This window comes from Leptonotus elevatus, chromosome 18, assembly GCF_054856555.1.
Source record: "Leptonotus elevatus isolate MCC_2025b chromosome 18, RoL_Lele_1.0, whole genome shotgun sequence".
In the NCBI taxonomy this organism is placed as follows: Eukaryota; Metazoa; Chordata; class Actinopteri; order Syngnathiformes; family Syngnathidae; genus Leptonotus; species Leptonotus elevatus.
Genome location: NC_141256.1, coordinates 10794452 through 10817857, shown reverse-complemented (window position 1 = coordinate 10817857; position 23406 = coordinate 10794452). Strand labels below are relative to the sequence as shown.

The following is a 23406-nucleotide window of genomic DNA, read 5'->3' as shown; positions in this document are numbered from 1 at the left end:
AATTTGTCATTTGGTGTATGATAGTTACGAGGTTCATTGAACGTAACATTTGGCCGGAATAACGCGACGTGTCTTTCCGCTTAAACCGGAAGAGATTGAAGCGGTCGTCTTCTCTAAGCTCGCCATAAAACGATCACATTTTTAAAAAATAACCAATTAAAGAGATAACGTAAGTAGTCGCATTACTCAACAAACTCACTCCTATCTATTATTTATTTATTTGGTCAGTGTGTTGTTACCTTGCTTGTTTAATTACTGCTGCTTTGGATAGATGTTACTAGCTTACTTAACGAACACTTTCGAGCATTTCGCATTAACACTTTCAAAGTTGTTTTTCCCCCTTTACATACGTTGTGGTTGTCAAAAGCGGCACAGGTTCATATTATATCCACATCCTAGTTTATACGATCCTTGTTCCTTCCATTCTTCGTTTATCCAGTCGTCCTTCTCCTTATAAGTTAAAAAGTTGTGTTTCTTGTTCCATGCTTTATATCAAATGTGCCGTCTGTGATCCTATTGTTTTTCCTCGACAGAATGGTGACAGACGTGCAGTTGGCCATCTTCGCCAACATGCTTGGCGTGTCCCTCTTCCTGCTGGTGGTGCTCTACCACTACGTGGCCGTCAACAACCCCAAGAAGCAGGACTAAAACCCGGTCGCACCCTGGGCAGGTGAGTGCAATCTCAGCAGCCATCGACATTATACGTCATGGTAGGAAGGACATAGGAAAAGGTTGGTGACATTGATGCACAGGAGAGCTGGGTTACACCAAAATGTTGCCAAGTCAGATTATATTGATGTCAGTTTGTTATAGGAATATGTCATTGTCAGTTTATTTTTGTTTCCAAATCAGTGTGGTGCTCTGTGAATGAAAACACTCAGTTGTAATGGCACAAATTGTTTTTTTTTCACAGATGGGAATTAACACCACCACCTCAGAGGAAACCAAAACATTCCCCCCAAATGATTTACTAAGGATTGTGCAGTAGTTACTTTTTTTCAATAAAACATGCAAATAATCTTTTATCTGTAATCATGTTTTGCACAGCATTTCACAAATATTGAGCCAAGCAAGGCACATACTTTTGGAAAAACTGAAAACCTCAAGGTTAATTATGTGCTACGTAGTGCGAGATCTTTTAATTATTCTTGTCACTATCAATTTAGATAAATGTTTTAGTACCTGTAAATACTTTTCAGACCATTTAATTAAAATTCGATGACTATTGTGCGTTTAGTGTAAAATGCAGTCACAGTAAAATAACCACATACACATGATGGTGACAAAATACTTTTATAGCATATTATTTCACACTTATTGGTCCACAGAGAAGACATTACATGTGACATGTGTCTTCATTACACTTAATCACAAGAGAACAAATTTCAAGCAAACATCTAAAACTTATTTTTGAAATTTTCGGCGGTGTTAGTTGAACGGATTACATCGGAATTTATGAAAACACAATCTTCTATACAACATCCAATGTGTAATAAGGAGCAGCATCAAAGTGAATTCTTCTTATAGGCAACATCTTACAGGATGAGGTTCGTTAACAAGGTGCTCGTTAGTTAAATGTGTGCACGGCGATATCTTGACTTATGAGTTTGACCAAGCTCGTAACTCAGTTGAAATGAATTGAAATGTCATTAATCCGTTCCAGTCCCCAAGGAAAACGTGTTTTGATACATATTAGACAAACTAAACCATTTGTATTTATTTTATAAAAGGTAATTACTGTACTGTAGTATTTGTGTTAGAAGTGTGCTTTGAAGGGGCGTGGTCTAGCGAGTCGGGTTGGCCCAACTTAGTCTGCATGTGAGCATCTGGGTGAGAGCAGTGGCCTACAGCTGCTCCTTGCGCGCGTTCTCATTAAGTGGCAGATTCTGATATTTGACAGGAAAAAAATTCAGATAACCGTATATTCGTCCAATTAAACTACATAATGAATATAAAAATATCCATTTCTTTTTTTTGTCTCATAACGCAACACTAAAGATATAAATTACTAGCAGAACATTTGCCTGTTTTTTAGTATTTAACTTTACAACAGAGAAAAGGTGACGAAACAGCATATTTTTTGCTTTTTGTAGGGGTGTTGGGTTAGAATGTAAATATCTTTAACTCATTCACTGCCATTGACGCCTATAAGCGTAAAAATATCATTTGAACTATTTCTATTAGTTTAACATTTTTTCCCCACTTTTGTTAACGAGAGTATGAAAACCTAGACATTTTGTTTTTAATAATCTTTTTTTTTTTAAGAAAAGATTATTAAAAATTAGGAGCGTCAGGCGATTATTTTTTATTTTTTTATTGTATTCAATCGCATGGCTTCAATAGTTAACTCACGATTAATCACAAATGTTATATCTGTTCTAAATGTCCAATAATTTTTTTCTAGGTTTTCATACTCTAGTTAACAAAAGTGGGGAAAAAATGTTAAACTAATAAAATGTTAAACTAATAGAAATAGTTCAAATTAATTGTTGACGTCAATGGCACTGAATGAGTTAACATGTTTTAAAAAAAAATCAGCTGACTTTTACTGATTTTGAACAAGCTAATATCGACCGATTAAATTGGCCAGTCCTAAAAATAAACTAACTTAAAAATGTTGAAAGTGTGGCTCTCCTTGCCCAAATGTGAGGGCATTCTAACATAGTGCATTTTTTTCCTTTCCATTCGAGCAGCAGCTTAGCTGAAGCTCACTCGCAATACACAGCAAAAAAAGAAAATCGACTTAGCGATGTATTACTCGTAACTTGAAAAGCTCACAACTCGGGGCACTCGTAACTCAAGGTACCAGTGTATTTGTACGCGAGGGTGTCACAGTATAGTGTTTTGTGAAGATGTAGAAATGTGATATTAATTGAAGATAATCTCCACTTGTTTATACATACTGTGGTGAAGGCACTTGCACCTGACAACAACACGATTTCACTCAATATGGATATGTACAACACTGCCTGGCCACTTCATTAGGAACAGATGAATCGGCTCTCGGTTTTAAAGTTTGGATTATTATTATAATTTTTCTGATGAGGCTATTCAGTCAACCCATGGATTGTTGAGGAAATATGCATTTCCCAGATGTCGGCACACAGTGCGCTATTTCACAACACGGCCTCGGCCCGTGGTCCTCTTGAGGGATTTGCTCGTCTTTTGCTTACTTCGCTCGTCATCAGCTACTGCAGGGCACAACAAAATAACAGTTACTAAGAAATGGGAACACAGCTACCAGGTGTGTAAGGAAAAAGTCACGCTCATCTGCAATAAAGTGGTCGATGACTGTACTTTCCACCAATGGCCATCATGTTATCAAAGCATTAGCTTATGGATCACGACGTTACCTTGAATGATTCCGTTTGGGCGGCTTTTACCAAGACGCGCTCCGGCACTGTCGGACGACCCCGCCTTCCTGTTGCGTACGACTACATGTGGCTGCATCTCGCACCTGCGCGGATGACGTCAAAAGTCAACAATGGTCTGACATGGATTGCGAAGTTAGCCTCCATTTTTCCCAGCATTTTAATCAGTAGAAGGTGTAACAAATTTGTGAATTTTGCCATTAAGCTCGTTAGAGAACAAGAAAAAAGCAAAGGTTAAATCAAGTTCACCTGAAAAGGTTCTAAAGCATTTATAGGTTCATGCTGAAATTTCACCCAATATCCAAAACTAGTAGAGTAGTGTAATGAACTCATTCACTGCCATTGACGGCTATAGACGCCAACAATTCATTTTAACTATTTCCATTAGTTTAAAAAAAATCCACTTTTGCTAACAAGAGTATGAAAACCTAGAAAAAAAATTATTGTAACTTATACAGATATAAAATTTGTGATTAATTGTGCCATGTAATGAATTACAACAACACAAAATTAATCGCCTGACGGGCCTAATTAAAAAAATAAAATAAACTGGCGTTTAATCGTAATTATTCGCATGATAATTTTATATCTCTTATTAATGTACAAAAAATATAGGTTTTCATAAAAAATGAAATGAAAAAATTGTTAAATACAAATAGTTCACATGAATTTTTGACGTCTATAGTCGTCAATGGCAGTGAATGGGTTAAGAAAACAAAACCACATTTTGTGACTCACTTGCTAATTTTGACCGAGGCCAGGATGTGCTCAGGCCCACAGTCTTTTGCAGTCTGTGACAGACAAGAGACAAAAATAAAAACTCCCATCAAAAACCAAACGATTTACATGAATGGATACAATGGAGGCTGACCACTGCGGTGACGCGGTGGCCGGCGTTTCGGTTTCCTCTTCCGCTTCGTCCGGTACGGGTGGGTAAAGCTGGTTTGGACCAGGCCTCCGATAAGTCTGCACAGCCCACACCTGCTCAGCACACACGGAAAGTCAAAAAACCAACAAAGCGCGAGTCAGAAAGATGCTTCGCGAACTTGTGATCTTTATTTTATTTAAGAGCAGCACAAATGAACATTTGAGTCGTCCGCTAGTGACGATTAGCACCACAAAGAGGAAAAGGCACATAACTGTTTTGTTATGTTAAAAAGTGTTTCGTCCAAGTAGCGATTTGGAAAATGTAATGAGAAGCTTAGAACGCCTGTACTATGACGGGCCCCGCGTCTATGTACTTCTAACTGTGGGCAACAAAAATGGAAAGGGCCCCACTTTTGTCTTATGTTTTTAACCAATTCAATATGCTACACATCAACAACATACGCTAAGATGGAAAACACCATTACAATTTTACCTTGGTGTTATCAAAGCTAAACGCTAAGACAAAGCAAAAAGGTATCTAAATGTATACGATTTAATGCAAAATATGAGATTCCAAATAAAACCCAACATTTAGCATAAACGTAACTTCTAACATTAATCTTTGAGCATTGATGGTGCAATTTACATAGCTGCTTTCCCAAACAATCACACATCTTGTAGACAAGTAGACTACAAGCTAATTTAGCATGTATGCTAAGATAACAACATTGACACAAAAGAAGCCACAAAATACATACAAGTACTTATCATGAATAAAAGCGCCTTGTTTCCATGATATGAAACATGTCCAACCATTATTTTTAACATTATAATCTTGTGTTGCCACTTGAACCGAACGGCCAAACAAACAAAAAGTTTATTTTTAGACAGTAACAGTAGTGGAAAAAAAGACAGCAAAAACGTCCAGAATTAATCAAGTAGAATAAAAAAAAATTCACAATTGGCAAAAATGTTCACAATTCAGTCACAATAGCTCACGTAGCTCAATAAGGTAAACAAAGATACTACTACTAAAATTATGTATACTATGCAGCACTTCCCATTTGAAAGAAAATCTTGAGACGTAAGTAGTAAATCCACCAATTACTAAAAAAAAAAAAAAAGTTTAAATTGTCGAAATGTCTGTTAAAATTATATATTAACAACAATCCTTCCTTATACAACTAATCTCATTTATAAATCTACATTTATTCCCTGAAGGGAATTTTCATTTTTATTCTGCTTTATGCAATATTTGAGGATTAGTGTTATTTTATACTAAATTTCAGCCAAGAAAATATTGATTCAACTTTTCACACTCTTTGAAATATTTAATTTTATATGTCCCACTGCACAAAAATAAACACTGAACATCTGTTAAGTAAACTGCAACATTATCTCGTGCTTCATTCATTAAAGGTTGTATTTCGTATTTGCATTTTCAAGTAGTGGTCCTTAGTTAGCTGCTAGTAGATGGTTTTCTACTAATATGGTCGTTAGCACCAATGACGAAGGGAACAAAGAGACCGTTAAACGCACACACAACAGCCAAATGATTCATAATTGACTCAAATAATTTAGTCCTTGGTTTTCCTAGCGGGCGAGTTGTTGGCAGGCGGTGACCCCTGCGGGAGGCGCGGGCCGAGCTTGCAGGTCAGCCCGGGCCGGGGGAGCGCCTGCAGGGGGGGCAGGAGTGCAGACAGGCTCAGGGACCGGAGGGAGTACACACCTGCCATGCTTGAAGAGACCGCCGTCGCCGCGCACACCGATGACGCCGAAGACGAGGAGGAGGAACGGGGGGGTGAGGGTGACGGAGGAGGGGGGTGTGCGGGTGCGTGGCTGTTGCCGGGGGGACGCAGGACGGCGCGGTGGTGAGGAGGCGGGCGTCTCTTCTCCGCAGTTTTGGTGTCTACGGAGACAGACACACCTGCTGACAAACATGCGGAAGTGGAATGGAGGGGGGGAAGGGGTGGGGTGGAGGGGATGCATGCTGGGGGCCGTGCACTTCGTCAATCGCGAGACAGGAAAACAGCAGCTTACCTTTTGCGGGCCCGGCGGACTTGGGGCCTCGCCCGCCGCCACCGCTGCTGTGGTTCTGCGGGTGCGCCCGCGGCGGGGGGCACGTAAAGGTGAAGCTCGGCGAGTTGGGCGTCTTGGGGGAGGGCGTCATGCTGTTGCTGCTCGGGCTGTTGCAGCGCACCCGTCCGAAGGACCCCTCGGGCGGCGGGCCGCTCAGATCGCTGCCACGCCATCGCCCACACATACGGGTTTTAAAAGTGTGTACAAAACTGCGGCTGTGTTCAGAGTAACTCCCAATTGACTATAAAACGTTCCCGTGGTATAACATGGAATTTTAAGCAATCATTGTTTTTTTTCCCTCAAATGTGACAAGTAGATTAGCAGATTATTATTATTTTTTATTATTCTCAATTATTTGTGGTTGCTGACAAACTCGTGCTCTACACTTAACTCATTCACTGCTATTGATGGCTATAGACGTCCCCCAAAAAACTATTTCTATTATTAATTTTTTTTTTTTCACTTTTGTTAACAAGAATGTGAAAACCTACATTTTTTTATTGTACATTTAGAACAGATATCAAATTTGTGATTAATCGTGAGTTAACTAGTGAAGTCATGCGATTAACTACAATTAAAATTTTAATCGCCTGACGGCCAACATTTTTTACAATTCTTTTTTTTTTTTTATCGTGTCAGGTGAATAAAATGTTTCATTGTTTTAATACTCTTGTTAACAAAAGTGGAAAAAGTGGAAAACTAATAGAAATAGTTCAAATGAATCTTTGACGTCTATAGCCGTCAATGGCAGTGAATGAGTTTAATCAGTAATATCGTAAAAATGAGTGGAAATGTGAAAACATAAACATAAGTCGATTCACAGTGTGCGCCCCTAAATTTTCTGCTTGCACCCCTGACAAATATCAGGTTGGGGCCACTGTGCTCCTAGTAAAAACAAAAAAAAAGTTAGTCCATAGACCTGTGAGTACTGTTGTATGATGTGTGTTGCTGCTTTACGTCTGACTTGAAGGTTAATCATTACCATAACGTCAATGCTATTTTCAATTAGCCTGTCTATGGAATTCACAATTAATGTTAGCATTAAGCTAAACTGACGTGCATTGGTCTACACTAGACTATTAGAATTTATTTGTTAAACATACATACATAAACATGAAAAAATGTAAATACATAAAACTATAAGAAATGAGTAAATGTTTACAAACACAGCCATGTTACGTGCGTGTGCAAAAAAACTCACTTGGGGAAAGTCTTGGGTGGCGACGCCTTTCCGTGGACGTGTGCCTTGTTGTTCGGCGGGTGGGCACTGATGTGGACGCTCTGGGACTTGGTGCTGCGGACGTGCTTGAGGACCCATGCCCGCAGGTTGCCCAGGCAGTTGTGCTCCGACAGTACCAGACGCGGCCACGGGTTGCACTCGGCCATGTCAAGCGCCGAAATGGCCACGGCACGCCCCACCTGGCGGAGGAGACCGTGTTTTCAAATCGACTTCAATAAGAGTTGTTCACTTGCTAATGCTACGTGAGCGCCACCTATTGTACCTGTTCGAAGATTTCCGGCGTGTACTTGATTGGGAACGTTGGCATCAGAGGGGGCGTGGCCCGCCCGTTGTCATGGCACGCCGCTGGGATGGGGTTCAGAGCCTTTCCCGTGTTGTAGTTGCACTCTAACGTGTAGCTAGCGAAACATCAGAGACATAATTATTTTTATTTGATGTTGTCTAAATACGATTATGACGTCATCCGTGCATTTTACCTGTGCAGAATGCCGATGGCTTTGTGAACGGCGACCCGTCCGCTGCCTTCCTTCGATTGGCCATCGCGTTTGTCCCGCGCGTACATGTTCTTCTCCGAGAAGTTGCAACCCAGGAAATCAAAATGTGGCGAGTTGATGGCGATCAGCCTCGGGTATAGCACGTTCTCCACCTGTTTACACAGGAAGGACCACAACACTTGGCTCCAAATATCGGTTATTGGCCTGCGTGTCTATTAACTCATTCACTGCCAATGACGGCTATAGACGTCAAAAATTCATTTGAACTATTTCTATTAGTTTAACATTTTTTTCCCCCACTTTTGTCAGCTAGTGTATGAAAACATTTAGAACAGATATAACATTTGTGATTAATCGTGAGTTAACTACTGAAGTCATGCGATTAATTACGATCACAAATTTTAATCGCCTGATGCCCCTAATTTTTGATAATATTTTCTTTTGTTTTTTTAAATCGCGTCAGGTGATTACCATTTTTAATATTAATTAATCGCTTGACTTCAATAGCTAACTCACGATTAATCACAAATGTTATATCTGTTCTAAATGTACAATAAAAAAAATTCTAGGTTTTCATTCTCTTGAATAGAAATAGTTCAAATGAATTTTTTACGTTTATAGCTGTCAATGGCAGTGAATGAGTGAATAATAAATGACCTGGTAAAATTTTTTATTTACCTGCTGGCTCTCATCAGGTAAACTGTTTCCATACATGAAACAGCCCCGCTTGGAGGCGTGTCCGTGTAAGTCCACATAATAGGCCACGCCCCCCTCCTTTGGCGGAATGGATTCCTGCTTCTTTTCTTGTGCCTCCAGTAGTGTCGCTGGTCCTTCTTTAAGTGGCTTCGGAGCTCCGTCTGGCGGCGCGGCGGTCGTGACGACCTCCGAAGAGCTGCTGGCGTCGTCCTTCGCCGTCCATCCGTTCTCATCCGTCGCCATGGTAACCTCCGGCTGCGGGCGAGTCGCCTCTTTTCCTGCGTTGCGCTGGTTCAGGCTGACTTCCAGGGCGGTGAGGGCAGGAACCTCGTGCTGACCGGCAGCCTCGGTGGCGTGAAGGGGAGGGGCTTGGGCAGGGGGCGCGCTGGGTTGCTTGTTGTTGTGTATGGTGCGGTTGTGCAAGTGGTGGTAGAGCAGCAGTGCTTTGGCGGCGTGGATGGACGGGTGCAGCTCGGGGCTGGGATTCATGTAATGCCTGTTCAGGTTCATGCCCCGAGAGTCGGTCCTACATTAAAAGCAACACAATTGACTTTGATTAAATCACGTTCACACGATCAATGCCATCATAAAACTACAATCCATGGCAGGATGTTGCCGTGCACTTAAGTTTGGTTCATTCTCCTGACCTGTAGTGGCCTCGCATGACGCCATCCGGGTTGAGCATGGGGATGAGCTTAAAGACGAACATGTTTCTGAGCGTGTGAGCTCGCGGATCATCTTTCCGTAGGATGAAATCCAGGAAGCCGTTGAAGACAAACGAAGATGGCGTCTCTCCGGGGTGCACACGGCTACTTAGGAAGAACACCTAATAACAGACATATTCAAAAGTCACGACAAATATGCGAGTGCTGCGAGGGGGGTGCGATGGAGGCCGCAAACGGTCCTTGGCCCGGACATTTGGCACCCCTAAATATTTGCACCTTTTTGTTGTCAAAGCAGTGAGGTCGAGGCGTGTCGGCGCTGGGGAAGAGGTGCGGTAGCCGGGGCTCGCGCTCGTCCCGCATGCCGCTGCAGTTGGTCACAGTGAGGAGGTCCACACGGTTGCCGTCAAGAGAGCGGCACAGCAGCTCACGCTGGTAGTACACCTCGCCTGGGGGGCTGACACACACACACACACACGCGGGACATCAGGACCGTTTTTCTTATCTCGAAACATTTCAGACATTTTTCCTAAACTTACATCTTTGAAAACGTTTCAGAAACTATGACTTTCTTCACAAAATATACAAAAATGAATGTGTAAAATTTTTTAAACAGAAAAAAAATCTCATCTTAATTCTTATCATTTTACTTTTTTTTTGTAAAATTGACTTGTATTGCTCACAAATATGAAAAAATATAACTTTTTACAGGACTTTTTAAATCCAACATTTCTAATATACTATATATATATACTACCAGCATTTTCTTTTTCTTATAAAAAAGACATTTAAAAAAACAACAACTTTAATGTGGAAAAAAACCCTCAAAATATTACTTTTCCCCTACAAAATATTACAACTTTTTTTTTTAATTAAATATTTTTTTCTCTCTCAAAAGTATTACAAAAACAAAACTGACTTTTTTTCTTTCTTTTTTTTTTTTAAGGAAAACCAGTTTTCTTTTTAAGAACTACATCAAATTTTTTTTTTGGGGGGGGCATTTTGACTTGTAATAGAAAAAATATTAATACTTTAATTTAATAAAAGTAGATGCACTTCTGTTGCTATTATTTTCTATTTACTTTATTATTATTTTTTTTTAAATAATTATTTAAATTGTGATGTGATTGTTTCACCCACAAAATATTACAAAAACTTACTTTTTTTTTTAAGGAAAAACTATGAATCCCGCCCATCCCATCCCAAGATATATTTATTATTATTATAACTTCTCTTGAAAAACAACAGCAACTATTTCTGAATTGTACAATCTATTTCTCTATTACTTATTTATTTTTCAGTAAAAATCTTTTTTACATTTCCTGAGTTTGATGTGCTTACCTGGCGGGACCGAGCTGTGCTGAGTCGCGGTGGCTGTCGTCCAAACGCTGCAGCATCTCCTGGCACTCGGCGTACGAGAAAGGGAAGCAGAAGGAGAAGAAGGTGGTGGCTCCTCGAACCTCCACCAGACGGTGAGTGAAGGACAGGATGAACTGGCTGCGAACAATCTGAGGAACGAGAAGAGCAAAACTGAGTTAGCAATATCAATAATGTGACTATTTGGTAGCCGTGTTTGGTACCTCAATGACGGGTCTGTCTCGGACCCTCTCCCACTTGTCCTTCCCGGGGAAAGTCCGAACAAGAGGCGCCATGCCTTGACTGTAAAGCTTCCTCTGGTTGTTCATGTTCATCACGTTGAACTTTAGCAGCCTTCCAGGCGCCACGCCATGCACGCTGAAGTGAAACCACGACCTCAAACATACACAAAAAAAATGTATTGAACAAATATAGCAGCCGTCTTTCACAATGATCTATTATGATTTATTTTTCTCTCTTAAAATGACAACTTTTTACCAACAAATTACTTTTATTAGCATCATAACTTTATTCAGATAAATTGTAGATAATATTTTGACTTTTTACAGAAAATATTGAGACTTTTTCCTGAAAATAAATGTTTTGGGGATTGAAATTTATTTATTTGTAATAACAAAATAACAACTAAAAATATATACAACTTACATTTACATTTTGAAATATTACATCTTTTTTTTGGTAACTTCATCACATTTTCCTGTTATTAATTTACCATGTAACTTTATTCATCTAGTCACCTGTTGCCGTTCTCATGTTCTGTGCCGGCGCAGTCGGGCTGCGTCCAAACGTTGAACTCGTAGTCGGGAATATTGGAGGCGGATGTGCCCCCCCCGGTAAGAGGACCATCATTAAAGGGAATCGGCGTGCCCTTGTGCACCTTCTCCACACGGGCCAGGTTGCCCGAGTCGAACTTGGAGCTGAACAGGATGTTGCCAAAGCGAACCTCCATGGCCGACAGGGCACTTTCCTCTTCGTAGGCTTTCACACGCCACAAACCCTGATAAACCCTATGTTACCCCTAAAGATACAGAAAATGGAAAGTGAATGGATGTTCTAGGAAGAATACTTACATTACAAAAAAATACATTCCAACTTCACTCTCAAAATTTTATTTTTAACACTTCAGCATTATTCTCAAAATATTTTTTTTGAATGTATTTGGGGGGGGGGGGTACAATTGTAGGCTTTTTCCAACATCATTCTCATATTTTGATGATTTTATTTGGACTGTTATATTTTTTTCCATTTCAAACTAACTTTCACAATTACAAACTTATAATATATATTTCTAACAGGATTTTTGAAATTGCCATTTGCTCATACTTTGAATCAATGTGTGGGTGTAACAATATAAACAGATAACAGCGACACCCAGAGGCAGCTAACAGGATTTTTGAAATTGCCATTTGCTCATACTTTGAATCAATGTGTGGGTGTAACAATATAAACAGATAACAGCGACACCCAGAGGCAGGCGTAGGAAACTATGACAAAGACCAAACGATACATTTAACTCAGTTATTTAACACTATGACAAAAATGTATGAAAACGTGACAAGTGTGATTGTTTCCAACTAACCAGCTCATGTTTGTCCGAGAGGACACAATAATGGCTCAGGTTCGGTCCCAGCGCCGCCACCACGACGAACAGCTGACCCACAAAACAGGCTCGGGCATCGGGGATGGGGATTTAAAGCCCCTCGCGCTGCCACATGCGTCAGGCAGGAGAACAAGAGGGTGTGATTTCCATCCAGTCCGAGTATTTACATGGATGCAACGTTCACGTTGTTTGGTTCCTAAACGCCACCTTGACGTTACTAAGCTACAAGGGACAATTTAGCTACAGAGCTAGCGGTCGTTACTAGGAAGAAAAGACGATCGCTTCGGTCCAGATTCACGGCGTGCCTTTTTCACATCTTTGCTGGATATTAGCTCGAACGTATTCTGCACGCAGCATGATTAAATGTCGACCTTATTTATTATGCCTTCGATCGATATTCGTCCTTTTAACTCTTCAGTTGGTCGCTATGTCTGATGCGTTCAAGGAACTCCTGAAAATATCACGACTGGCTGCGTGCTGCATTCAATTATCTTATGTATTTTTGTTATTATCACGTAATATAATAAAATTGGGCTTTTCTCATATACATGTATTTTTCCCCCTCATAAAACATTTTTAAAACTACAGTCGTTCCCTCGCCATGTCACGGTTTTCTTTTTGCTGTCTCGCTGTATTGCACTTTTCTTTTTCTTTTTTGCTATATCGCGGGATTTTGCGGTACGAGTGTTACTGCAAACTCATCTAGAAATAGGCACAAGTCAAGTTTGAGAAACTTTTCACATAAAAAATTAGAACTGCAGAACTGACGTACTCAAATGCATGCTATAGCAACTTATACATTGCTATGTGGAGATGTGATTATGAATGATGAGGAGACGAAGACAACATATCTCTTTACTCGCCACAAGACTGAGTTTTCACATTTCACATTAGGCAGTCAGCCATCCCCTTACAACCCTTTCATGTGTGTCAGACATTTCCTTTTGAACGCAGAATGTATAAATCACTCCCCTTCCTTAATTAGTTTACTGTCAGTCGAGTAAAAATTGATATTGGCCGTCAATAAGTTTGGTACAGTTAACCACAGTTGTCAAATACACTGACAACAAAGTGAAACCAATTTGGGATTAATGCAAAAAAAGAAAAGAAAGAGAAACACCATAGATCATGTAAAGAAAGAAAGCTGATAGTGAGATAGTGGTTTAGTGGTGGATTGGTTGTGTTTTCTGACAATTTGTATATATATTTTTTAGTTATTTAAAATATGTACAGTGTGTGGCGTTTACTTTCGGTAATGTTCTTTTGTTTTTGCAGTTATGCAAATTTTTAAATGTTAGTTTGCTTACTTTGTTTTACCATGACCAAGGTTAAGGCATTTCATGTATTCTTATCTCCTGAGTTAACCAGTCACTCAATGATCAGGTTGAATACATGTGTCTGAATTTACACATCTGTTTTGGACTCAATTACCAGTTAAAATGTAAATTACAGTCGGTGCTCAATTTTCCTTTGAAGCAATTTCCTTTGAAGCAATTTATCTCTATCATCTTGTTTTCACACAGTTCAATTTGGGTGGTAAAAAAGAAGGCAACAAGTATCGTTTATTCCATGTATTTACCAGGCGTGTGACGTAAGGGGGCGTGTTCTATTACAGTTTTCCATTTTTCACAGAGCTCCTGTTTTTATCAAAGCGCGGATGTGTGTTGCGTTCATGACATCATGGAAATATGAGAACTTCTCAAGTCAGCAATAAAGCGTTCGTGTGATTCTGTTTAAACAATACGCCGCCAAATACTTTAAAGTTCTAACCCGTTATGCATGTTTGTGTGTATGACTGTGGCGCAATGTTGATTATTTTACGTTGTCTTTTTAAAATGTTTAAAATTTGAGTTCGTATGTTTTGATAAATTTGGGATATTCACTATTTACTATTCATGTGCTCACTGCTCACCTTTTGTCAGGGGAAGTTTTTCATGTCAGGATCTAGCTAGGGTGGGGGTCATCGATATTCTAGTCTGTTGTTAACGAGCGTGACAGTTTCCTCTGATGTGGCCACGTTTAGTGACGTTTACGAGCCATACGTGTAAACGTTGCACTGTGTGAAGGTCGGTTACCATGGTAACTAGAGTGATACTATTCCGTGACGCAATTCCGCTCTGGCTTCCTCGACTCGATCTCAATGTTATTCTGTAGCCAAAATGAATTAAATATTGATGGCGTCTGCATGTTGTCCCTTGCGGTTTTTTCCCCTACGGGCAGAAAGCCATGAGGAAAAAAACGATTTCGATAATTGTTATTTAAAAAGTGTAAATCAAACTGGTAACCCTTCGCATTAATCAGCAAGAACTAGCTCTCAAAATGAATTCAAAAGGGTTGGTGACCTTTGGTGCGAGCGTTGCATATAGAAATTAATGTGGTACTATGGTCATCCGGGCTACAGGTGTCGCTAGTGAGCTCAACTCACTGGTGGTGGGATGTCGCCCTCTTCCAGGGAGGAGCGGCTACAGAGTGTTCCGATTTCACGTCATGTCAGTCGGCGTGACCGACGGCGGCTCCGCTCTATGATCACCTAACGTCGCCTCGGCCGCTTAACTTAAACCTAGAACAATCGCCCGGCACAAAAAGAAGTTGAATCGTCATTCGTTGCATCGCGTCGCGGCGACGTGCTGTTCCACGATGGCTCTTCTCTACGAATACGTCACGCCGGAGCAACTCGCAGGCTTCGACAGATACAAGGTAGCATGCTAAGTAGCTAGCACCTATATGTGTATGCATGCATGCATGCATGATGCATGAAGTGGGTTTAATTCAGCTCGCAACATCTAGACAAAAGCCGTTTGTGCAACTATTCCATAGTAATGCATCGAGCTTCACTCTTGGACACCGCTCTGTCTAAATGTGACCCTTTCTGACAGCAGTAAATACTCTACCCTAAATGTCATTCATTCACCCTGAAAAATGTCCCTGTGACCTACTTGTACATTTAATTATGTGAAGTACATTGAGTACATTGTGTTTCAAAAATGCTTAACATCCAAACATAAAATCAAGGTTGTGTTGAGGTTAAAATTTGAAAAAAACAACATTTCAATTTAAGCAGTGGACATTTTTGCCGTGACCGGCAACTCGCCTGCTAGCGTTATTTTACCGTGAACAGCTCTAATTGGTCATTCGCCGGACGAGTCATTCATTGGGCGCGGTAACCCCATCTGTGTTTTTTCTCCACCAAGTTTTCATTTTGTTTTGCCACCGATGTTAGGCTGTTATGGGCATCATCATCTTAACCATAACCCTCAGAGCATATAGGCTGTCAAGAAATTGTAGTTATAAAAAAAAAGAAAGAAGAAGAATTGAGCAGGATTCAAAACCACTACACATTCACTAGCGCCCAGAATTTGTACTTGTAATGTTCTTGAGCGATTCACTGCAAAATTGAACTCGCTGGCGAGTTGCCGGCCACTGCAAAATATCCACTTTGTTAAACGTATCATTGTGTGTTAAATCAAGAAACACGGTGGAAATCTTCGTATTGGACAAAGGAGCTATTAAAAGCCCATGCAAAAGTTCCTGGAAAACTAATTCCCCTGTTGGTTTTTGAAGGGTCATGTGGGGATCTCGAAAACAGTGAGTCAGTCCAAGTCTTATGGGAGTCGGTGGGAATGGTGTTCTCGTTTGGGGTTTGAAACAGACCCATAGAACTGTGCGCGTTCCCACCAAGTTTGCGCAGGCTTCTGCAGAAACAAACCTGCAACAAGTGAAGTAAAACAACATTACGGTGAAGTCCGGCCGAAACCCTCACATTTAAATTAATTAAATACATTTCATATCTTTAATTATTATTATTTTATTTATAAATCTGTACTGTTGGTCAGTCCACACGTGGGTGTTATTTTTACAAATTGACTTTCCTAAAATACCTCCCCTCATTTTGCTTTTTAACCGCCACACTTTATGACTTTGAAGAAAGGCCTACGGGGCCGAGGAGCAAAATGCTTCTTTCCACTTTTTTTTTTAACAATTGTCATATTGTGAGTTGGTGCTGAAATTTCAGCTTGCAATGTGTGATCACACGGCACCGTGCGGTTTCCTCATCCTTCCTGCTGCCTTCCATAATTAGCATAATGTCACCACAATTACGTCACATCTTCGGGTTGTTAATGTATAAGTCGCTTATTGACTGAATGTTGTTTTTTTATGCCCAAAAGTTATTTTCTGTGCTCTGTGGTTTGTTTCATGCTGCTTTTAAAATGTCAAAACTCGCACATAACTCAAATAAAGTCAAGCTACTCGCCCTTTTGAAGAGAACATGGCGTCCGCTGTTATTATGATTTACATTTGACTCAACTGCCATATTTCAAAAATCTTGCGAAGGGTACTCTTTGTCATTCCATCGCATTTGACAAATAAGCTATACATTGCTGTTATGTCAGAGACGAGAAGTCGACTGCGCAATGAAATAAATCAATGGCAGCCACGACGTGTGCTTGTGTGCGCGTGTCACGGTGACAAGCGACACTGATAGCGTCCTGTGTTGTGTGTTTGCAGTACAGCGCCGTGGACTCCAATCCGCTGTCCGTCTACGTCATGCACCCTTTCTGGAACTTTGTGGTGAAGGTGAGAAACAAATGTGTGTGCGTTTTCACATCGACAGACACACCCTGCAAAGTTGCGTCATGTCCTATTATATAGCATTTGTCAAATACGGCCTTCCCTGCCTAACTGGCTGCTGTAATTAATTATTGTCTTATGACGTCTTATGCAATCAAGTGTGGCGCTCGATGTCTGGTACAGAGACGCTGCGTGGCATTTTGTAAAGCTTATTTAAAGAGACAGCAGCATTTGATCAAAAGTTATTCGATGAGAGCAATTGGGGGAGAAATGTTTTGAAATATGCAATGTTTTTTTAAGTCAAAATGGAATAGGAAATGGTTCATCGGACATTGGCGATCTATTTGATTTACAGAGAGTTCCATGTTTCTGGGTTCAAATAGATGATGTACATGAAAGGGTTGCTATGCAAAAGAGTCATGACTCGTCTGCCACTATTGCCTGAAAATAAAATATGTGAAGTTCTTAGCGAATAATGGAGTCGTGCATAGCTAAAATTGATCAGTTAATATATTAATGGCATATATATTGTAATATTCCACACATATTTTAGAAATGCAAAAGGCCTAGTAAATGTATTTTTGTTAATAATTTTATTGTTTTATTTTTGGGGTACAATTTTCATTTTAGTATGGCTATTTTTTTTTGAAAGAAACATATATTCGTAAAAATGCCTACAAAAATTACATGGCAAACACTTAAAAAAAAAAATATATATAATTTTTTACTAGGGCTGGGGTTTAAAAATTCGCATAGCCAACATTAACTCGAGTTTCCTTTTCAAGCTTGATATTGATTAATAAAACCATGAATCAATTATTTAAATATTTATTTTTTCCATAAATTCTTAAGAAAATATAATTTTAAAAATCAATAATTTTTTTTGTATCTTACCGTTTTCTTGAAATTTACTATTCATATACCTGACTTATTGCAATTTTTGATAATTCAGAATCTTTTAAATGTGTATATATTTTTCAATTATTTAATTACAATTATAAAGTATTTGCATCTCATCCTTGTTGATGTCAATGTTTGTGTAGCACTTAAGTGATTGTAACTCGTGTTACTTTAATGAATAAGCCAAATCATTTAACCAGTTACTGCCACCGCAAAATCTGGATATATATAAAATATGGAATTTAATATTTGTGGAGTTTTTAATCATGTCTTTGAGATTGAAAATTGATGTTACGTAATTAATCAATATTGGATTAAATTGAACTGAATCGAATCTGGGAAAAAATTGAATCGAATCAAACTGAACTCTTGTGAATCGAAGTCAAATCGATTGAGGAAATTAGAATCGCTGCACAGCCCTAATTTTGAACAAGTTACTAATATTACTGAGTCATTTTATTACTTTAATCATTTACTATCCTTATGATAATTGATTATCTTTCATTTTAGTTTCTACCAAAGTGGCTGGCTCCGAACCTCATCACCTTCACCGGCTTCATGTTCCTGGTGGTCAACTTCCTCATGTTGGCCTTCTACGATTACGACTTCAACGCCTCAGGTGCGTTTGCACGTAACAATGTTCACGCCAGGTCACATGATCTCATATAACACACATTCCAAGAATGTAGCAGCAACCTTATCGTGTGTGGTTTCAGCCGTCGGCCATGAGCACGTGCCGAGCTGGGTTTGGGTGACGGCGGGCATCTTCAACTTCCTGGCCTACACGCTCGGTGAGCGACCGCCTTGGCCTCTCTTCGTTCCGTGTTTGTTTTCCCCGCAACATCACGACGCCGCTTCTTCGCAGACGGCGTGGACGGCAAGCAGGCGCGCCGCACCAACTCCTCCACGCCACTTGGGGAGCTGTTTGACCACGGGCTGGACAGCTGGGCCTGCATCTTCTTCGTGGCTACCGTCTACTCCATATTTGGGCGTGGTGACAGCGGCGTGGGCGTGTCCACGCTTTACTACATCCTTTGGGTGGTGCTGTTCTCCTTCATTTTGTCGCACTGGGAGAAGTACAATACGGGCGTGCTTTTTCTGCCGTGGGGGTACGACATCAGCCAAGTGGTGAGCGTGACAACATTTCATATCACCAAAATGATCTTGCTTATTCATGATGTGTTGAAAGTTGCCATGTTAAACCCATCTTGAGTCTTCTTCTTTTTTTTTTTTTTTCTCCAGACCATCTCGCTGGTCTACGTGGTGACGGCGGTGGTGGGCGTGGAAACCTGGTACCAGCCCGTCCTCTTCCACTTCCTCTACAGAGATCTTTTCTCCTTCATGATTGTCGGTGAGACGCATACATAAAACACAACATTATTATACATTTCAGCTTGAATGTCTTTGGATGAAACGCCCCAAAGTTTGAAGATGATCGGATGCATTTTGTAGGAGGAGTTCATTAAAATGTGAAATCTATAAAAGGCAAACATGGCGCCAAATTTCAAAATAAAATCAAAATGCTGGACTTCCTGTTCATTTTCCTCATTTTTTTTGTAGGTTTCGGGCATTTACATGTGCCTCCCAGTTTTCGTAAATTTAGGTAAAACTTTCAACCTAGGGTGCTTTGTTAAAAAAAAAATATAGGGGGCACCACTGAGCCATTTTGAAGAAATAAAAATCGAAATGTTTTGCCATGCAGGCCCGATGTGTCGATATGATAGAAACACTCTTTACCTTCTGATTTTCAGCCTGTTCCTTCACGGTGACGTTACCCATGAGCCTCTACAACGTCCTCAGGTACGGTAGGTTTTGCTGTTTGCCGTCACCGCTAATTAGCAAGTCGCTTTAGCATGAGTGCGACTTTTTCTTCAGGGCATACCGCAGCGACTCGCTGAAGCACGGCCGCGTGTACGAGGCCTTCCTGCCCTTCTTGTCACCCGTGCTTTTCTTCGTCCTGTCCACCGTTTGGGTGCTCTTCTCTCCATCCAACATCCTGGAGCTGCAGCCCAGACTGTACTTCCTCATGCTGGGCACGGCCTTCTCCAACGTCACGGTGGGTGTCTTCTACTAAAGAGTCTTACAATATTTCTTTTTTTTTTTTTCAGAAATTGCTTGGTTCAAATGTATTTAATTTTTTTTTTTATAGTATTAAATGACTGATTAATGTATTCATCATTGTAAATAATGCAACGAAAAATATTATAATTTTTTTCTTTCTTATTTTTATTAGATAATAGGTTACTTAAAAATGTTAGTAAAATTAAAGTTTTATGAATGACCTTGACCATCTGTCCCTTACAATTTTTTTTTTTTTACTTTTTTCAACACTCAACTTGACAATTTTGCAATTTGCGTGCGTGTTGCAGTGCAAGCTGATCGTGTGTCAGATGAGCAACACGCGCTGCCAGGCGCTGAGCTGGCTGCTGCCGCCGATGGCCGCCGTGGTGACGCTGGCCGTGTCGGGCCTGGCGTCCGACGAGACGCTGCTGCTGTACTTGTGGACGGCCGCCGTCGTGCTGGCGCACATACACTACGGCGTGTCGGTGGTGAGGACACGAACGCACACTCTTTGATTGTGACAATTACACTTGGGTTACGAGATGAGTTTGTAAATCCAAATATTTGTATGTGGCTATGGCACCTCTTTTTAGCCACTGAAATGAATTGAAATACAAATACTAGCCCCCCCCCCCCAAAAAAAGTTTTTCAATTAAGTATAACAACATTGTGAAAGAGAATGTAAGTATATTTGTTTTATGACATGTATTTATGTATTTTATTTTATTTTATTTTATTTATTTATTTATTTATTTTCCCTTTTTTGTCTTTTTTAAATTATAATAATAATAATTATTATTATTATTATTTAAGAGCTCAGTATTGTTAATTTGGTAATTTTACTGATATGACATGTATTTAATGTACATACTGCATTTGTGGTGGATGTGTGCCTTTAAGGGGCGTGGCCCAGTGAGTGATGTCATGAGTTGGAATAAATCAACATGAGACAGGTGCTTGGGAGTTGTTGTAAAGAGTACATGGCAAGTGACTGGGTTCATTATTTGGCAAGCCTCCAGTTGTGAGAGAGCCTTATTTTGCAAGTGCTCAGGTAAGAGAGTCATTGTATGGCAAGTATTCATGTATTAAACTTTATGGGGGGGGGGGGGGGGGTCATTATTTGGCAAGTATCCAATTGTTGTGTGTCATTTTTTGACATTGGCAAGTGTTTTAAAGTTTCAAAGTATTTTACTTTGTGGAAGGCCATTATTTGGCAAACTTGAATGTTTTATACTTTGCTTTGGTCATTATTTTGCAAGCGTTGAGTTAGTCATGTATTGTACTTTGTGGGGGGTCATTTTTTGGCATGTGTTAATGAATTATACCTTGAGAGTCATTATTTGGCAAGTGGTCAGTTGTTAATGAATTATACTTTGTGGATGGTCATTTTTTGGCAAGTCTTCAGTTGTCGTGCGAGATCATTATTTTGCAAGTGTTAAGGTAAGTGGCAAGTATTGAGTTGTTGGTTGGGGTCAGTATTTGGCAAGTGGTCGTGTATTACATTTGTGGTGATCATTATTTGGCAAGTGTTAATGTACTTGTGTTAAACCTTATTGAGGGTCATTATTTTCCAAGTAGTCCGTTGTTGCCAGGGTCATTATTTGGCAAATGTTAAATGTTTTATATTTGTTAATGGTCATTATTTGGCAAGCGTTGAGTTGTTCATGTATTATACTTTGTGGATGGTCATTTTTTGGCAAGGCTCAGTTGTTATGACGGATCATTATTTTGCAAGTGTTAAGGTAAGTGGCAAGTGTATTTTATTTGTGGTGATCATTATTTGGCAAGTATTTATGTACTATACATTGTGGATGGTCATTATTTGGCAAGTGTTAAGTTTTTAAGCAACATCATGTCGTTGTCAAAGATTTTCATTCCCTGTGTTGCAGGTCCAACAACTCAGCGGCCATTTTGGCATCCGGGCCTTCTCCCTGAAGAAGCCCAGCAGTGACTGACAGGACGACGAACGAATCGGCTTGAAAGGAGCAGAGGTCTAGACCCCCCCCCCCCCCCCCCCCCCCCGTTCCCCTTTTATCTCTGCTCAACGACACGGCACTCTCGTCACCGTGGCGACCGTATTTTCTCCATCCGTCGAGGGACCCCCCAAAGGATACACGCACGTACACGCAGCCACCCAACTTTGTTTCTCTTTGTGATTGGGGGGCTCAAGAGGCTCCGACTTACCTCATTGGAGGATTGGTGCACTGTGACAAGCCAATGAGTGTTTCCTAAGGAAATGTGACCCATTAAAGGGCTGGGGAGCCAATACACACACACAAACACACAAACACACACACACACACACACATGTACACTGTCTGCTTTCAGGCAGACACGCACATTATGGTGAATGTATAATCATATGAATAATAATGAAAACGGCACATTGTCAATGGAATTCTCAGAACTCCAAAGTTTTATTTCACTCTTTAATTCATTCTTAATGACTTGGACGTGTTTGGAAGTAGACCTGACTAATAGATCGCGCGCCGCGGTTAATTTTTAATTCCGCTTGGCGCCGGTTCCGACCGGACGCGGCTGACACGGGAAGTGTCGTGTCTTTCACGCCGATTCGTTCTTTTCGTCATTGTTAGGTTATGTTGCCGCGGCGACGGCGGACGCTTGAATGAAGAGTGCGCCCCAAAAGCCGCGCGACGGAGCGGGCTCACTCTGAGGGGAGCAAGCCCACGTCGCCCGGCCTCTTTTGTTGGTTTCTTTTCATAAAACAAAAACAAACTTTATCATAGTAATGTGTGACTGTGTCGCGATCGTGCGAACGAGTGTTGAGGGGAAACCTGCATACGTTTTAAGCACATGTCGAGGAAGCTCAAGTGTGTGTTTGTGTGCTATTTGTGTCTTGTCTTATATTATTTCTTACGGTTACGGTATGTGATGATGCACATTGTTCGTCTGTAATAGTCCAAGTGTGTTTGTATGCGTGTTGGGAATCTAGGAAAGGAAAGAAACTGACAGATTACACCATATGAACACAAACTATTGAATCTTTATAGTGAAATTTATCATGAGCGAGTGTGATCAATACATAGCTGATTTTTGTGGTGCTATTCACACTCCATAATGTTATTTAAAAAATGTCTATGAAAGAGATTTTTTTTTAACCACGGTATCGAACACACCACTATTTTTTTTAATTAAAACATGGAGGGAAAAAAATATATAGAATGCCTGCAATGCTTTATACTCCTGATCAGTTCCTGAAACTATCTGAATAAATGCTTCTCAAACTGGAAGTGTTGGATTTTTATAAAATAAACACTTTAAAATGTCAAGATTTTTTTTATTAAAAAAAAAAAGAAACACTTTTGTTGCAATGGTTTGCATTAAGATACTGCATTACCCGAAATAGTCAGCAGATGGCGCTGTAGAACTACAAAGTAGTCTGCAAACCTGTTAAGAGCTCATTATTTGGCACGTGTTCATGTACTACACTATGTAATAGGATCATCATTTGGCAAGGGATTAAGTGTAA

At 40.2% G+C, this 23406-nt stretch overlaps 3 protein-coding genes across 3 annotated transcripts; 2 read left to right on the top strand and 1 right to left on the bottom strand.

The window, feature by feature from the left end:
• The first annotated feature begins 132 nt into the window (after positions 1 to 132).
• Positions 133 to 1023, top strand: ost4 (oligosaccharyltransferase complex subunit 4 (non-catalytic)). Its single transcript, XM_086060688.1, has 3 exons — positions 133 to 169; positions 534 to 670; positions 914 to 1023. Exon 2 carries the CDS (start codon positions 535 to 537, stop codon positions 646 to 648), a length of 114 nt encoding a protein of 37 aa, XP_085916814.1. The 5' UTR covers positions 133 to 169; position 534; the 3' UTR covers positions 649 to 670; positions 914 to 1023.
• A 253-nt stretch (positions 1024 to 1276) lies between these two features.
• On the bottom strand, positions 1277 to 12845 carry agbl5 (AGBL carboxypeptidase 5). The gene is made up of 16 exons (XM_086060685.1): positions 12366 to 12845; positions 11524 to 11804; positions 10990 to 11161; positions 10751 to 10917; positions 9689 to 9866; positions 9395 to 9573; positions 8730 to 9273; positions 8034 to 8203; positions 7820 to 7955; positions 7519 to 7736; positions 6279 to 6478; positions 5968 to 6147; positions 4243 to 4352; positions 4110 to 4162; positions 3354 to 3457; positions 1277 to 3191 (listed from the first exon to the last, which is right to left on the bottom strand). The coding sequence occupies exons 2-16, from the start codon at positions 11733 to 11735 to the stop codon at positions 3112 to 3114; spliced, it is 2703 nt and encodes a 900-aa protein (XP_085916811.1). The 5' UTR covers positions 11736 to 11804; positions 12366 to 12845; the 3' UTR covers positions 1277 to 3111.
• Positions 12846 to 14822: 1977 nt separating this feature from the next.
• On the top strand, positions 14823 to 23167 carry selenoi (selenoprotein I). The gene is made up of 10 exons (XM_086061664.1): positions 14823 to 15083; positions 16893 to 16961; positions 18366 to 18474; positions 18572 to 18646; positions 18721 to 18983; positions 19098 to 19206; positions 19607 to 19655; positions 19731 to 19911; positions 20225 to 20404; positions 21806 to 23167. Exons 1-10 carry the CDS (start codon positions 15024 to 15026, stop codon positions 21911 to 21913), a joined length of 1203 nt encoding a protein of 400 aa, XP_085917790.1. The 5' UTR covers positions 14823 to 15023; the 3' UTR covers positions 21914 to 23167.
• The last annotated feature ends 239 nt before the right edge of the window (positions 23168 to 23406 follow it).